General features: G+C 48.7%; 1 protein-coding gene across 8 annotated transcripts; it reads left to right on the top strand.

The window, feature by feature from the left end:
* Positions 1-27: 27 nt before the first annotated feature.
* Positions 28-16185, top strand: KLK5 (kallikrein related peptidase 5). 8 transcript variants are annotated; one of them, XM_035724875.1, is made up of 8 exons: positions 28-40; positions 1848-1884; positions 2539-2690; positions 4430-4513; positions 6419-6686; positions 7489-7745; positions 7873-8006; positions 11167-12522. In XM_035724875.1, exons 4-8 carry the CDS (start codon positions 4441-4443, stop codon positions 11320-11322), a joined length of 888 nt encoding a protein of 295 aa, XP_035580768.1. In that variant the 5' UTR covers positions 28-40; positions 1848-1884; positions 2539-2690; positions 4430-4440; the 3' UTR covers positions 11323-12522. The 8 variants fall into 8 exon arrangements, with proteins under 8 accessions (XP_035580768.1, XP_035580765.1, XP_035580766.1 ...); XM_035724872.1 differs by having other exon boundaries at positions 30-40; positions 1021-2690; XM_035724873.1 differs by lacking the exon at positions 28-40 and adding an exon at positions 158-1220 and having other exon boundaries at positions 1848-2690.
* The last annotated feature ends 1500 nt before the right edge of the window (positions 16186-17685 follow it).

The raw sequence follows: 17685 nt of genomic DNA, 5'->3' as shown, positions 1-17685 counted from the left end.
CAGCCCAATTTCATTTCTCCTTCCCTCCAGGAAGACGTCCGTGAGTACTCCATCTTGTGCTAGCCTTCATGGGGGCTCTCCCCCTTAAACTCCTTTTCTAGCCGTGGGAGAAGTGGGGGCAGAGGGCTGGGAGACCACTGTGTGTGGGTAGGGGGTGGGAGAGAAGGTGGGAGAACAGAGCCGGGGCCAGATCCCAAAGGACCCAGACCCCCAGGTTGAGAGGTAAAACTTTCTCCTGAGGGCACTGGGGAGCCACGGAAGGCTTGTGAACAAGAGCAGCCCTGGGACCATGTACAGGATGAACCAGAGGGGAGAGACTGGAGGCCAGGGAGGAGGTTGAAGTGATGGCGCAGGGAAAGAAGAGGGCTGAGCTGGGGCTAGGCGGTCTGGAGAAGGAGGCTGCTTACGAGTTCACCATATGGAGAAGGTCGGGTGGATGACATTCAGAGTCATAATGGAGGTCAGTGGAAGACAGGGCTGGCCTTGAGTGCCAGGAAGAAGCACTTGGCCTTGATCCTGAGGGCTTTGAGAAAACGACAGGGTCAGATCTGTGTACTAGAAAGATCTTGCTGCAGTCCATTTGAGGGGACAGCAATGGGCAGGGAGGAGGAGAGACTGGAGGTCCCCGGAGAAATGAGGGGAGCAGACAGGCCCAGCTGGGCAAGCCCCAGGCTTCTGCATGCTTTCTGGGCTGCTCCCACAGACGTGCACCAAGCACGATCCCTAACTGATGTACACGCCTCTACCCCCAAGTCCCAGGGCTGTCCTGTCCTCAGAGAAATCTTCTTTCCCTACAACCTCCACCGTATCATCCGTGAGGAAGGCAAAATAACCTCTAAGCCAGGGGTCCTCCCAGGAAGGGAAGTGGGACAGGTAGGGGCTCTCAGAGACAGAGAGAGGGAAAAGACAGCCCTACATGGGGGCTGGATTTAGAAGCAGAGAAATATTTGGGAACAGAAGGAGAATCAGAGACAACAATTCATTTGTTTCGATATTTATTGCAACCTTATTTTTGCCCAGTGCAGCGTAGAACGAAATCAAACGTTATTAAACAGAGCAACCTCATCCTAGGAGATGTTCAAAGTCAATCGTGTGTCATTCTGCGATGGGAGAGTTATGTGGTCCAAAGACAGAGGGAGTAATTTAAAAGAACGGAGTCCCTCAGTTGCAAAGATCTTCAGATTTGGAGGAAAAGCACATGTCTTAAGAACCAAAGCAAGGTGAAAGTTGATCAAGCCACATGATGGGAGGGAGTGGCTGATTTTTATGTGTATGTGGAAATACTAAGTCATGTGAACGGCCTGGGCCCGCCTTGACCCATCCCTTCATAAAGGTTTTGGATGGTAAATAGGGCCGTGTAATGCACCAGAGTCACCAGCAGGAACCAGTCAACAAATGTCCAGAGCAAAATCAACTTCAGTTCATTAACAGAGAATTAGCTTCTTTTACAGATATGATGAATAACAAACACTTACTTAGTACATGCCAGGCGCTGGTCTAAGAGCTTTATACATTAACATATTTAATCTTCATAGCACACCTGTGAACTAAGTACCATTATTCTTTCGATGTTACAGACAGGGGAAACTGGGACACAGAGAGGATCCTTGATTTGCCCAAAGTTTCACAGAGAGTAAAATTCGGCCAAGCCGACATATGAATGCCAAGGGGTTAGTGCCAGAGTTTCAGGTCCTGACTGCTCAGCCATAGGGTAGTCTTCTTTCAATTCCGGTACATTCTCAAGTTGAGCATAGACATGTTTAAAGGCTTAACATGAATCTTTTTTTGAAGCAAACTCTCTGCATGTTAAGGTGCTTGTATGTCTAACAGAATTTTATCTGTTACAGAGACAGTCTCCTGAGTTCAGCTTGGAAAACGTCATTGGTCTGTGATTTTTAAGTTGGTGTCATACTAAATTTATAGCCAGTGTTGGGATACTTGAAAGAATATCAAGTTGATCATATTTACACGTGTAATATGCATAGATGTATAAATTTACCTAAATGTTCTGGGAGGTTTGTCTAAAAACTGAAGGGCTTCCAGAAGAGATTGAATGTGTTGGTTTTAGAAAGGTAGTTTAGGGACGCCTGGGTGGCTCAGTCGGTTAAGCAACTGCTTTCGGCTCAAGTCATGATCTCGGGGTCCTGGGATCGAGCCCTGCATTGGGCTCCCTGCTCAGCAGGGAGTCCGCTTCTTCCTCTGCCCTTCACCTTGCTTGTTCCCTCTCTCTCTTTCAAATAAATAAATACAATCTTTTTAAAAAATAGAAATGTAGTTTAAAATGTTTGAAGATACTTAATTAACTGAGTTTGTAAATGAGACCAAACATTATTGTGAAGACCTATCTGGAATAAAGAGGCATATCTAGAATTAAAAGGGTTGTAAGCCAACCTTGAAAGATTAAGGAAGAAGTGGGTTGCTGGATTTGTCACTTCCATGTGTGCAATATGAATCGCAGTAATCAAAACAAACTTCAGAACAGTTTTTTTCCCCTGTACCCTGAAGCCAGGATCAAAGGCTCTAAAACCTTTGGTTCAGCAGGTACCAGTTTACAGAAGTGAGCAATTCAGCTCGGTTCTGCCCCCAAGGAATGTGAGTTCCACGAGGACAGCAGCATCTCCAGGAGTCCATTTTGTTCATGGGTGGACCTCAGTCTGGCTCGCAGGGGCTGCTCAGGACATAGCTGTTAAGTGAGTGTTTGGCTCCTACATCCCAGCAGGTCAGACACTTGGAAACACAGTTAGAGACGGATTCAGAGAGTCAGGGCCAGACAGAAAAAAGAGGCCGAATGGAGAAAAGGTGGGGAGGGGCAGCTCCAGATGGCCCAGGACTGGTGAGACAGAAGCCACCTTTTGGGATCCCCACCCAGTGCCCCATTTCCCAAAGGGCCAGGAGCCACCCACCCCCCATCCTGGCCTCTTGGCCTCTTTCCGCATCAACAGGTGGCCCTGCCCAACCCTCTCACCCACGCCTGGCTGCACCAGCCCAGCCAAGTCCTCTGCAGGGGGCCCCCAGACTAGATCCCTACCCCCTTTTGCCCCATGATGAGGGGCAGGAGGAGGGATGAGGGATCCTTTTGGCAAAGTGGCCTGAGTCTTCTCTACTCCAAACGCAACGCAAGGGAGACAGAGGGACACAAAGATGCAGAGATACAGGTACTTGGAGCCAGTGGCAGGGGGAGGGGATAAAAACAGAGGGAGACTGAGAAGGGTAGAGTCGCAGAGGAAAGAGCGGCGACAGAGAAGGAAAGATACAAGAGAAACTCTGAGGTATAGAGACAGAGATGGAGAATCACAGACGCATAAATGGAGTGATGGATATGCTCACTATCGGTGGTGATGTGTGTCAGACCTCATCAAATCCTACACATTAAATATGCACAGTTTATTGTAACCTGATTCCACCTCAAAGCTGTAAAGGAAAAAAAAAAGGCAGAGGAAAAGTAAAGGAACAAAAGACCAGAATTCTAAGGTATGTTGACATATGCACCACTCAGAATCATTAAAAAGAGAGAGAATCGGGGCGCCTGGGTGGCTCAGTTGGTTGAGCGACTGCCTTCGGCTCAGGTCATGATCCTGGAGTCCCGGGATCAAGTCCCGCATCGGGCTCCCTGCTCAGCGGGGAGTCTGCTTCTCCCTCTGACCCTCCCCCTTCTCATGCTCTATCTCATTCTCTCTCTCAAATAAATAAATAAATTAAGCTTAAAAAAAAGATGGGAAGATAATAAGGTGGGACGGAGAGAAGCAGAAAGAGTGAAGAACACAGAAAATAAAGAAAAATCCAGGCACCAAGAAGACCCCCCCAGAGCTGGTGAGAAGCATGAGCTTGAGGCTGGGGGGAAAGGGGTTCAGGGCAGGATGGGCCAGTCCTGCGGAGATCCCTTCCAACCCTCCCTCCTGCCAGGGAAGTAGGGAGTGGCCTTTGGGACTGGGTGGGGGGCGCTCTGGGGGTGGAGGTGGGGGGAAGCAGGAGGAGTGATTGCTGAGGCCTGGCAGGGCGCCTCACTACCTGGGAATGCGCCCCAGGGATCAGTGGGTGGTTATAACTCAGGCTGAGTGCCCAGAGCCGAGGAGGAGGTGGCTGCAGGACGGCACAAGCCTGAGAAGTCTGTCGCTGAGCTGGGAGTGGGTTCCCCACACCCTACCTGGGGGATTCGGCAGGTGAGGCCTGGGGAAGAGGACAGGGAGAGGGAGAGGTGTCTGCGTCTGGCTCTGGTCTTGGATGCACCACTACTCTCTCTTTATCCTCCCTCTTTGCCCAACTGGAGGGGGCTGGATGTCTGCTCCTCTGAAGTCTGTAGGCTCCGGGTTGGGGGGCAATGTCCTTGTGGTTCCTTTCTGCCCTGGGAAATGGGGCAAAGAAGGAAGGGAGGTAGGGTAAGGGCTCCCAGAATCACCCGGGCCTCCCTGCCCTTTGTCCTCCCCACAAGGTGCAGTGGCCATGGCTCCAGCAGGACACTCCTGGATGTGGATGGTCGGTGCCCTGATCACAGCCCTGATTCTGGGGGTGACAGGTAACCAGAACCCCTGTTGTGCACCTGTCAGCTAACTGTGGGTGGGGCTGTGGGTGACTCTCTGAGTGACATTGGAGTGTTTGTCCCAGGGGCCCTCTGTGTGATGGGGTATGGCTCTAGGACTGGGTGACTGTGAGTCTGAGTCCGTATTCATGTTTGGGCGATTGTGTGCGGCTGTGTGCCTGTCACTGTGTGTGTTTTGGGGGGGGTGCCTTTCCCCAGATCAAGTGACTGCTTGTAACTGGTGCACTCGCTTGGAGCCTGTGTGTGTGATTGTGTGACTAGGCGTGTGTGCGTTTAGGATGGTGTGTGACTCAATGTCTGTGCAAGTAATTGTATGCACACTATGTGTGTGGCTCTGTGTGACTGAGGGTATCTGGAGTTCTTGTAACAAAAGTGCTTGTTATGGTGAAAACGCGCAGCCAGGTGCTTGCCGGTAAGGAACGGTTTGGGGCTGCGTGATTGCCGCTGAGTGCAGGACTATGTGTGGCTCTATCTGGGCTGTGTGATCGCTTGAGGTTCTATGTCGGGGTGATTGTGACTGCATGTTTATAGGGGACTGTCTGTGTAATGGGGCAACTGCGTGGGTGGAGTTTCCATCCCTGCCTTAAGGGATTGGGTGTGCTGAAGTGTCTGTCACTATGAGGTGGTGGGTGTGTGAAGATGGATGATGCTAGGTCACTTGCACTGTGCCCTGCTGGGCTTACTGAGGGTACTGTTGTCACCATGCCAACGTGCCCGTGTGCGGAAGAGCCTGTGCTGGTCTCCACATAGATGCACACACGTCCCTGAGACACTGCGTGGGTGCGCGAGATCTTGTGAGGCTGCTGCCTAGTGTGCTTGCCTGGAAAGTGTGTGCACCGTGAGCCGGAGCCGCGCCCGTAGCTACCCCGGTGGAGACGGTGTGCCTCTCATGCAACTGTGTGTGTGCTTATCTGTGACAGCAGTTGTGTGCGTGTTTCCTGGAGTGTGTGCGCCAGGCGCTTGGCATCTGTGGGTCATCAGCAAGAATATGAACAAGTACACAGACTATGGGGGGCGGGCGATGGAGTGGAGTATCTCTGTCTGGCTGTAGAGGGGAGGGTATTGCCAGGAGGATTCAGGAGGTGAACGTTCGTGTTTGAGAATTCAAAATGAGCCTTGTTTTCTGTCGCCATCGGGCCCCTCTAGCTGAGCACTTTCCTGGTTCTGTTCCCCCAACTCTCCCTCCGCCCAGAGGCTCTAACTCTGCCCCCCTTTCCTCCGCTGCACTGCTACTCCAGATTTTATCCACAGTCAGGGTCCCCTTGGGCTGTGCACCCCCCAGCCCCGCAAGCCAGGCCCCACCTCGATGGCTCTCCCCGTTTTGGCCACGGTCCACTTCCGGTCCTGTAGGCAGCTCCTAGAACCCAGCCCCTACCTCCCTGCCCGAAGTCTGGGCTCTTTATAGACTCGATCTCCCCACGTGACCCTGGCCTCTCAAACTGCCCCCTCCAGCCCTGACCTCATTCGCTGAGGCCTGACCCCACTTCTTGAGCCGAGGTCCCACCACTAAAGCCCTGGTCACCGGCCCATTCCCAGGTTCCGCCCCCTGAACCTTGGCTCCGCCCCTGAGAATGTACAATTTTACCTGCCTTGGCCCCGCCCACTGAGCTCTAGCCACTCCCAGGAACCTTGAGGTGCAGAGTCCAGTAAACCACCTGATCCTGGACTCTGTCCTTGAGTTCTAAGCCTTGCCCCTCTTCCAGGTTTCACCCTTAGACTCCAGGCTCCGCCCCTAAAGCCCTGAGCCCGATCCCCTCCTCAATATAAGAGTCTTTCGGGGGTGAGACGACCTCTGGAGGGTCCCACCTCTTGGATCTAAGACCCACCCGCTGAGCCCAAGCTCCGCCCCTATCCCAAGCCCCTCCCGTTTTCGGCCCCCAGAGCCTGTTCTTGCAAATGATGTTACCTCCTGCAACAACCCCTCCGACACTGGGTCCTCTGGAAGCACCCGGGACACTGGAGCTGGGGCCCAGGAGGACACCAGGGCAGACGAAGGAAGCAGCAGCAGCCGCATTGTGAATGGGACCGACTGCGAGATGCACGCCCAGCCGTGGCAGGGTGCGCTGTTGCTGCCGGCCAGCCAACTCTACTGTGGGGCCGTGCTGGTGAATCCGCAGTGGCTGCTCACAGCGGCCCACTGCCGGAAGCCGTGAGTGGGGCTCCAAGAGCAAGGCTGAGCAGGGCTGGGCAGGGCAGGGGCGAGCGGGAGGGGCATGGAGGTGAGTGTGCGGCGCGAATGAGAAAGGGGTACAGTTGGGATGGGATCAAGGATGGAGTTGGGGTGGAGAGCAGGGTTAGGCTGGGGAGAAGATTGTGGTAAGGGGTGGGAGTTAGAGATGTGGTGGATTTGGGGTGAGGAGTGCATATGTTGAGTGGTTTGGAACGGAGTTGTGATTCAGACTGGCTTTAGAGTTTGGGATGGGGTAGGGTAGAGATGAAAATGGTATTGGGATTGGAAATAGCTGTGGGCTTGAAGATGGGGTTGGGCTTAGCTTTACGAATGGTACTGGAGATGGCTGGATTTGGAGTTGGGAATGCACGTGTTGATGGTTTGAGGGTGGGCGAAGAATTAGGGCTAGGGTCAGGGATGTAAATGGGTTGGATTTGGGGCTGGGCATGAGTATGCTGATGGTCTGGAACAGAGATGCCATTAGGAGAATTGGAGATGGGTGGAGGTACATGGGGATGGGTTAGGGCTGGGGTGGGAATGGATGTAGGATTGAGGATGGGGTTGGGATTAGAGTTATTGGGGGGGTGGAGGGTTGGGTTTGAGGTTGGGGTGGTTAGATCAGGGTTGGGAATGCAGAGGTGGTGGTTTATGTGTGGGGAAAGGATTCGGGTTGGGGATGGGATGGGGTGAGGACGGGGTTGGGACTAGATTTGGGGTGTGCTCAGCACTGGATATGGGCATAGGGATCAGGGTTGCTAGTAATCTGCACCATCTTCTTTAGATTTTACAGAATTCGTCTTGGACACCATTCCTTGTCGCCCGTTTATGAAACTGGGCAGCAGTTGTTCAAAGGGATCAAATCTATCCCACATCCTGGCTATTCCCATCCTGGCCACTCCAATGACCTCATGCTCATCAAACTGAACAGAAGAATCCGTCAGACTCAGGCTGTTAAGCCCATCAACATCTCCTCCCACTGTCCCACTGCTGGGACCAGCTGCTTGGTTTCTGGCTGGGGAACAACCAGCAGCCCCCACGGTGAGCGTCTAGGTCCCTCTTGATGCCCACCCATGTCTGCCTTCTCCCCCTCTCTGCCTCTGAGCACTGCCCCTCCCCATCTTTCTCCGTTGCTCACAGTGGCCCTGCTTGTGTGTGTTTCTGACAGTTAAATTCCCCAAGGTCCTCCAGTGCTTGAACATCACTGTGCTAAGTACCAACAGGTGTAAAGAGGCTTATCCAGGACAGATAGATTCCACTATGTTCTGCGCTGGTGATGAGGCGGGCAGAGATTCCTGCCAGGTAAGGCTCAAGACTTCTACATTCATGCAGCAGAGACACCCTGAGTGCCAACTGTGTAATCTGAAACCTTGCTAAGTGCTGGGAACCCAGCCCTGTCCAATAGAAATATAATGTGAGTCATACATGTCATTTTAAATTTTCTAGTAGCTACATTTTAAAAAGTGAAAAAGAAGCAGGTAAACTTCACTATCTTAGTAATAAATTCTATTTAACCCCATGTATCCCAAGTAGCATGATTTCAAAATGTAGTTAATATAAAACAATTATAAATGAGATATGTTACATTCTTTTTTTTTTAATAGTAAGTCTGTGAGATCCAATGTGCATCACACGACAGCATATCTCAGTTTGGGCTAGCCATGTTTCAAGCGCTCTACAGCCCCATGTGACTAGTGGCTACCATATTAGACAGCACTGGTCTAGGGGGAGAGATCAAGTCTGCTTTATATGGTTGGGCAGGTTGTGCACTGTATACAGATATCACTGCTAAGGGGGCAATCTTCATGGAATAGATATCACAGTGTTGTCTATTTTAGCAAATTTCAGGCAGATGGCAGTTAAGTATCTTGTCCCCACAAAATTTATAGTATAAAAGTCTTCTGACAAATGCTAGTAAACTGTCTTGAGGAAGGAAAACAAAAACTTTGCCAGGTATTTGAAAAAAAAGAGAATGTTTAATAAAGAGGCTTGACTGCAAGTTTGTTGGAAGGGCTGGAGGGGCAAAAGGGTAAAAAACCCTAATGGTTGGGGTGCCTGGCTGGCTCAGTTGGAAGAGCAGGCGATTCTTGATCTCAGGGTTGTGAGTTCAAGCCCCACGTTGGGTATAGAGATTACTTAAAATAAAATAAAAAATAAAATTATTTTAAAAACCCCAATGGTCAAGAAAATGCATAAATAGGGTAATTTCAGAGACTGGTAAAAACTATGCAGAGAATAAAACATAGTTTTATGATAGTGAGTGATGAGGGGCAATATTCAAAAGGGTGGTTGGGAGGTGGGTAGAGGGTAGAGGCGGGTAGAGACTGAATGACATAAAGGAGCCAGCCTTGCAAAGGTTAAGGGAAGGAAAAGCATGTGCAAAGGCCCTGCAGCAGGGAGGAGTTTGGCTGGCTCAAAGGACAGAAAAAGCCAGAATGTTTGGGGAACTGAGTTGGCGGGGGTGGACGCAGTAAGAGTTGAGCCTGGAGAGATGGGTGGGGACCAATGTTCAACAAATATTCCTTGATTCCCAACACAGAGCTTCTCTGTGTCCTCATGGAAGCTCTATCTGTTGAGGATGACAAATTAAAAGTAAACTGTTGCAGGGATCAGGACCTTCCCCTGTATTCAGGCCCTCAAGTGTTCTAGAATGATGTAAATTAGGGTGCTCTCTGCTGGCAGGACGAACACTTCAGTAATATTGGCAATTACTAAGGAAGCTATGGCCTCAGACGGCACTCCTGTCCCATTCCGATGGCTGCGAAAGAGTTCCTCCCCCCCCAATTTTATAAACCTAGAGGATTGTAGCAACTTCCCAATGTCATCTTTGTCCCCACCCGATATGGAAACACGCACATCTGGATAGAGAAATGGGCAGAGGGATTTGTATCAGAAGAAAGCACGTCTAATTTGAATGTCGGCATTCTTTAAAAAGATTTTAATTTATTTTTATTTTTTTAAAGATTTTATTTTTATTTATTTGACAGAGAGAGACACAGCGAGACAGAGAGCACAAGCAGGGGGAGTGGGAGAGGGAGAAGCAGGCTCCCCGCTGAGCAGGGAGCCCCATGCGGGGCTCCATCCCAGGACCCCGGGATCATGACCTGAGCCGAAGGCAGACGCTTAATGACTGAGCCACCCAGGTGCCCCCAAAAGATTTTTATTTTATTCGAGCCCACCTGGGGCTCAAACTCGACCTTGAGATCAAGAGTTGGGCGGTCCACCAACTGAGCCAGACAGGCGCCCCTCAAATGTCAGCATTTAAAACCATTTAGCTTTTCTGGAACCAAGTTTAGCACCTTGTTTTTCATTTTGCAGACCTCAATTAGCTTTTCATACCAGCATGTGGTCAGGGTGTGGCCACTCAGAGCAAAACGTAATAACAACACTAATACTATAATAATAATAACGTGGGCCCTGCTTTATGTGGTTCACATACACTGGCTCATTAACTCACTTAGCCACTATTACTATAGCTCTATTTTACAGATGAGGAGCCAAGCTCAGGGCAGTTAACTAACTGCCTCTCAAAGGAAACTCTGCAGGGATATTAAACAAAATATAATGAGAAAAATTAAGTCGCCAGACAGTTGAAATTTAGAGGTGCACCCAGGCAGGCTCTTTTGCCTTGAAATAGAGTCTGCTAACACAGAAAGAAGTTGGGCTCTGGATTTCTTTATAACTGATACTAGTATCTTGCATAAACATACATAAGAAATGATGGTAAAGAGTGGTATTATTATAGGAGAGTAGCTGCAGGAGTTTGGGGAGTTAAGGATGGGCAACCCAAGGAAGCAGTCCTCAACCTGCCCCCCCCCACCCCCGGGGGACATATGACAATACCTGGCAATAGTTTTTGTTATCACAGTTATGCCTGGGGGAGGAAGGCCGTGACTGGCATCTAATGCATAGAGGTCAATGATGCTGCTGAGCATCTTACAATGCACAGGACGGCCGCCACAACGAAGAATGATCTAGCCCCAGTGTCAGTGGTGCCCAGGATGAGAAAGCCTCATCCTTCAGGGGCCAGAGAGCTGCCTCTCTGCAAAGGTGAGGTGTAAGTACAAGACGGGTTGGTGCCGAGGGCCGGCCAAGAATGAGGAAGGGAAAGGAAGCCATGTCAAGTGTGCTCAGTAGGAGAAATACAGTGCTCGAAGGTTGGAATAGAGAAAGACAAATAGGGACAGAGAGACCCAGTGAGGGAGACACACGGAAGAGGTGGCGTTGGGTGGAGAGGACAAATGGAACTTCTCAAAGTGGGACTTACAGGGAAATGTTAACATTTCCTCTCTGTGTGTGTGTCTTATCTCTGTCTCCCTCTCTGTCTTTGTGTCTCTTCACCCCTCTACTTTTTTACCTCTATGTCTCTATCTCTTGCCTCCCTGGACTTTCTTCACCTGTGTGTCTCCCTCCCTCCACCTCCCCACATCTCTGCCTCTCTGAGCTCCTTTCTCCTCCACAGGGTGATTCCGGGGGGCCTGTGATCTGCAATGGCTCCCTACAGGGCCTCGTGTCCTGGGGAGACTTTCCCTGTGCCCAGCCCAACAGACCTGGCGTCTACACCAACCTCTGCCAATTCACTAAGTGGATCAAGGACACCATCCAGTCCAACTCATGAGGCATCCCAGGACCTGGCATTCTGGTGTGCCCCACCCTCTGCTGTCCTCACTCCTGCAGGAACCGTGACACTCTTTCCCTGTTCCTTCCTGAGGATGTTGGGGTTGTTAATCTCTCCAGCCCCTCCCCAAGTCTCCTGGAATCAGGGTCCCCCTTCCCAGCCCTGGGCTGACCCTATCTTTCCAGTCAGGTCCTAGAGAGAGTTTCCCAGAATGACCAAGGTGAGGGCTGCACCTCAGTCTCCTCCATGCTTCCTTCCTCAGGCCCAGAGACTGTCCTTGTTCTGCAGCTATGACCCAAATTTGGTCCCAGAAATAAAGCATCTGAGGAGAAGTGAGCTCCGTATGTGGTGTCCCCCACTCACTGAATGACTAGGCAGCCAGGAGCAAGTCACTTCTCCCCTCTGCACCATTGTGTTTGCTCTTTGGGGGTATTTCACTTGCAAGAGACAGAGATCCACTCAAGCTGCTTTGCATTTTCTTTCTTTCTTTCTTTCTTTTTTAAGATTTTATTTATTTTTTGAGAGAGAGAGGGAACACAAGCAGGGGAGAGGGAGAAGCAGGCTTCCTGCAGAGCAGGGAGCCCGATGCGGGGCTCGATCCCAGGGTCCTGAGATCATGACCTGAGCCAAAGGCAGACGCTTAACGACTGAACCACCCAGGTGCCCCTGCTTTACATTTTCTTCACAAATATTGATCGAGTGAGTATTTTGTGCCAGGAAGTTTTCAGATGCTGAGATACTACAACAGGCAAAAAAGAACAATTTCCTGCCTCACAAGGCTCCCGTTCTCCTAGGGGAAGGCAGACAGTAAAGAGGTAGATGGATACATTACCTATGATATGAATAAAATGAGCACAGAGCAGGAGGAAAGAGGACTGTTGTGGGGAGTGGACCGATTTATATCAGATAGTCAAGGAGGGTGTGGGAGGGTGGTATAATGCCTCACCCGCACCTCCAAGATGTCCACAGCCTAATCCCTGGAGCCTGGGAATATGTGGGTTTATATGGCAATGAGACCTCACAGTTGTGATTAAGGATCTTGAGGTGGTGAGAAGATCCTGGATTTTCTGGGTGAAACCATTGTAATCCTAAGGGTCCTTATAAGAAGGAGTTGGGGTGGGGGGCACCTGGGTGGCTCAGTTGGTTAAATGTCTGCCTTCCACTCAGGTCATGATCTCTCTCCTCCCTGCTCGTGATCTCTGTTGCTCTCTCTGTCTCTCTCTCTCAAATAAATGAATAAAATCTTAAAGAAACAAAGAAAGGAAGGAAGGAAGAGAGAGAGAGAAAGAGAAAGAAAGAGAAAGAAAGAAAGAAAGAAAGAAAGAAAGAAAGAAAGAAAGAAAGAAAGAAAGAAAGAAAGAAAGAAAGAAAGAAAGAAAGAAAGAAAGAGAGAGAGTTTGGGGGAGGGGCAGTGGGAATGAGAGAGAGATTGGAAGATGCTGCTAAGCTGGTTCTGAAGATGAAGGAAGGGTCCATAAACCTAGGAATGTAGGTGGTCTCCAGGAGCCGGAAAAGGCACAGGAATGGATTCTCCCTCCGAGCCTCCAGAAGGAATTCAGCCCTGCATGTCTATGTCTTTATTTTAGCCCAGTGTGGCAACATTTGGGACTTCCGTCCTCCAGAACAATAAGAGTAAATTGATGTTATTTTAAGATACCAAATGTGATAATTTGTTTCATCAGAAACTAACATCAAGGGCCTCTAGGAGGAAGTGGCATTTGAGCTGAGTCCTACAGAATGACAAGTGGCTAGCCCAGTGGATATCTGGGGGCTCAGTGTTCCAGACAGAAGTACAGGGCAAAGGCTCTGATATGGGGACAGGTTGGGCATTTCCCAGGAACAGAAAGAAGACCAGTGTACCTGGAACCTCATGGTTTTCCCTAAGAGATTGGGAAGCCATTGGAGTTTTTTAAGCCAGATGGCAATATGACCTGCTTTTTTTTTTTTTTTTTAAGGTTTTTATTTATTTGACAGAAAGATAGAGCCCAAGTAGGTAGAGCGGCAGGCAGAGGGAGAGGGAGAAGCAGGCTCTCCGCTGAGCAGGGAGCCCGACGCGGGGCTCGATTCCAGGACCCCGGGATCATGACCTGAGCCAAAGGCAGATGCTCAACCGACTGAGCCACCCAGGCGCCGCGACATGATCTGATTTCTGTGTAAGAAGATCATTCGCCTGTTGGTGGAGGACGCAAAGGGGCTGCTTATCGGCCAGAGGAGAAAAGGGAAGTCGGTTATCAAAAGAATATCCAAGACTTGGGATGGTCAGATGTCAGCCCAGAAGCAGCTAGCTGCCTGTGGAATCTCTCTCGCTCTCTTTCCTGCAGTGACCTTTCACGTCTCCCTCTTCTCATTTTCTCCAAGGGGCATCCTCTATTTCCTCCTCAGATTTGGGGGGCATGTGGCCTACAATAGCACGCCCCTGATAACTAGCTCCAATTACTGGCGTTTCTTCAGTCCTGATTGGCTGCCTATGGGTCAGGTGCCGACTCTGGGTCCAATCAGCTGTGGCCAAGGAAGGCGGGGCCACATAGTACCCCCTGAATCCCCCCATCATCCCTTCACCAGTTGCAGTGGGCAGGGCAGTGCCCCTAAGAAGGCTGTGGGCATGGAAGTCAATGACACAGGACTGAGCAAACTCTTAAAACAGTTCTTTCTGGACCTCAGTTTTTCCATCCATAAAATGAGAGGATTGCAACGTAAAGATCTTCACCTGTGGATTCAACCCCCGAGATACATACTCCCCGTGGTCAGGAGTGGACACAGAAAGTCACTCCAGGGAATATCTTGGAAATGGAACGTTTTCTTTTTAAGTAAGCTCTAGGCCCAAGGTGGGGTTTGAAGTGACAACTCTGAGATCAAGAGTCACATGCTCTACTGACTGAGCCAGGCAGGTGCCCCAGAAATGGAACATTCTAGGAAAGGAATTACGTTAGGGAATTTTATCGGTAACAAAACACCGGATTCAAGGTGACTTACATAATAAGGACATTTAGTATTTCACATAACAAGAAACTCAAGGCAAGGACAGTTACATGGTCAGTGTGATGTCTTAAGTGACGTCACTGGGGGTCCAGGTTCTTTCCATCTTTCTTCTCTAACATCCTCACATTCATGTACTCAATGATGATATACTAAGCCAGGTAATAGTCTAGTCACTTGGGATAGGGTAATTCACAAAACAGATTTTTAAAAAAATCTCTGCCTTCCTTCAGCTTACATTTTAGCAAGGGTAAGAAAATATGTCCGATTTTTTTCTTCAAGCTTGTAACCTCTTGGGTATAAAATGGCTGCCACAGTTTCAGCCATCACAGCCTCACACAACTGTGACAAAAGTCAGGAAGGAGACCTTCTCCTAGCAGAGCTCTCTTTATAAGGAAAGAAAGTTCTTCTCCAGGATCCCTCCCTAACCCCCATCTCTCCCTCCCTCCCTCTTTCTCTCTCTCTCTCTCTCTCTCTCTCTCTCACACACACACACACACACACACACACACACACACACACACACACACCTCTGCAGACTTCTCTTTGGGTCTCAGTGGGAGAGAGTCCTAATGCCCATTGCTGCAAGAGAAGCCGGAAAAATTGTTTTCTGGCATTTTTAGTCTCTATTGTGGGGTGCAGTCTCTGTCCAGAAGGAAAAGGGGGTGAGAACTGGCTGTTGGGTAGACAGATTGATATATTGATACTCATCATAATTATCTCCCTTGTGCTCAGCCATTTACAACTCCTCACAACAATTTGGGGGGACATTCTACAAAGGTTGGGGTGCCAGGTTTGGGGCCATTGACCTCACCAATGATTCATCTCTTCTTCTTGGTGGTCACCAATCTAAGATTAATATCCAGTGTGCTGTGACAGATGTGGACTTAGCCCAGCTTTGACTGCTCTCTGTAAGCAAGTTCAAGATGGGTGGTGTGGTGCAAAACAGGGGCAAATAATACTGACATAATTGCAGGTAACGGAGATAGTTCAAAGTTGGAATATTAAGGGAAAAATCTGGAATAGAGCAGAATGCTAGCTGAGGGGCAATTTTGAGTATATTTTCCAAAATGATGCTGTTAGTCAATCTGCTTTTGGCAACAAGAGAAAATTCATGCTGTCTTAAGTAGGTTTTGATTTTGCATACCAAGAAATATAGGTAAGGACAGCTCCAGGCAAGGGCTGTCAGGTCTCCAGTTCCACTTCTTTCTGCTTCTCTTGGTTCTCCTTCGTGTAGGTTCACCATCCTCAAGATCAACGACTGTAGTGAGTATCCTAGAGAAAGATGACACTTTTCCAGAAACAGCCCCAGAAGAATTCCCTTCATACCTATTGGTCAGAATTCGGTCACATGTCCTTTCCTAAACCAATCACAGGCCAGGGGAAATGGATTCACATGGTTGATTTGCACCAATCAGGGTTCGTGTTCTGAGATTGAGATCAGAAAGTCCCCTGAGTAGTGTAGGCGTGAGGAAAGGGGCTGCTCCCTGAATAAAAGGGAGATTCTGTTATCAAAGAAGAGAAAAATGGATGGTAGGTAAACAGCCAAGGGCGTCTGTGGATAGGCGTCCTTTTAGCAATTTTTTAAATTAACTTTTCAGTGAAGAATAATGTATTATAGCATTATAAATGTATAAAGCATTAATGTATAAAGCATTATAAACTTGATGAATTTTCACTAAACAGAAGACACTCTTGTAACCGGCACCCAGATAGGGCAGTAGGATATGACAAGATCTCCCCAGAAGATCTTCTAGGGGTCCCCCTGCAGTCACTGCCCCTGCCAAGTGTAGTGACCTTCCTGAGTTTTATCATCATCCTTTGGTTTTGCTCATTTATAAACTTTGTATGAATAGATATAAATTTATTTATATAGATTTATGGAAATACAATAAATGTACACAAATAAAATCACAGCGCATTATCTTGTGTTTGACTTGTTTTGCCCAGTATTATATTTGTGTGCTTCATCCAGATTTTTGTCTGTAGTTGTAAACATCCCCTTCTCATTATGGCACTGTATACTTTTGTGTAAATGTACTCCAATTTATTTACCCATTTTTACCATAAATGGGCATTTGGGAGTTTCTAGTTCCTTCCAACAATTTTTTTAAAAGATTTTATTTATTTATCTGACAGTGAGAGAGGGAACACAAGCAGGGGGAGTGGGAGAGGGAGAAGCAGGCTTCCTGTCGAGCAGGGAGCCCGATGTGGGGCTCGATCCCAGGACCCTGGGATCATGACCCGAGCTGAAGGCAGACGCCTAACGACTGAGCCACCCAGGCACACTTCTTTCAACAATTTTAAAGGCAATATGCTGATCTAACATCTGCCAAAGCTATGGTGAAAATTTAGGAGAAGCAGTGTGCTCTTCACTGCCCTTCCAACTGCGTCCCCCAAGCCCCATGCTTCTTCCTCCTGTTGGCAGAGCCTGGAAGCATCTTGGGTCAGGTTTAGGCTCAAGGGTGAGCAGGAGATCAGAAGGGAGGTGTGTGGGCCAGGGGCAGAAATAGACGTTTTGATGTGTTGTGATCTTGTCTAACTCAACACAGGGCAGCCTGGGCAAAATTGAGATGTAGTTGTTGATTAACACACAAACCCAACTATTGCTCAGGGTGGCACGTAACTTGGATAAAGATGTTCACCGTCCTTGTGGGTGGCCATGTGATCCATAAGATGTAAGCTGAAACCTAGTGGCTGCGTTTCCTTAGGAAGTTTCTGTTTTGTCAATAAAAGTGTGGGCATTATGTTTGGACTTTATTCTCTTCCCGCCTGGAATGGGGGTGCCTGGAAGTGGACCGGTCACTTTGCACTATAAAGATAAAAGGCACAAGATAAAGATGGAGCTGTAAGAAGCAAAAATAAGCCCACACTCTTGGTGACTTGCTGAAGTCCCTGCTCCAGGCACATACTCCCAACATCTGGGCATGAAAAAGAGAGAACAAAACCTCCAGCATCTGGGCTACTGTAGCTGGTTTTAGGTATGCTGATAGGGAGAAATGAAGTTTCTAGGAACAAAAACTGAGCTAAGACATTGTGCAGATTTTACTGGGCATGCTCGGCTTTCCCTTCCTGGATGAGGATATGTTTTTTCAGTATGAAGGCTGGCTCCAGACCAGGAGGAAACAGATGTTGGTAAATGGTTCCTGTTAAGGGTGGAGAGGACCAGTGTATTTCCTGCATGGTGATGTAAGTGGTAAGGAGAACAGGCCAGTGGTGATGCAAGAAATAAGCTTCTTGCCTTACCAGATATTAAGACAGGCTGCAACACAAAATAATGTATTTTTTTAAAGTGTAGTATTGGCGCAAGAAGAGAGAATTCAGAATTCAATATAATATTATATAATATATGGGGAATTATAAAAAATGGTAAAATAGCAACCCAAA

Source organism: Zalophus californianus, chromosome 17 (genome assembly GCF_009762305.2).
Source record: "Zalophus californianus isolate mZalCal1 chromosome 17, mZalCal1.pri.v2, whole genome shotgun sequence".
Classification (NCBI taxonomy): domain Eukaryota; kingdom Metazoa; phylum Chordata; class Mammalia; order Carnivora; family Otariidae; genus Zalophus; species Zalophus californianus.
Note: the sequence above shows the minus strand (reverse complement) of the source record. Positions and strands in the feature narration are given on the sequence as shown.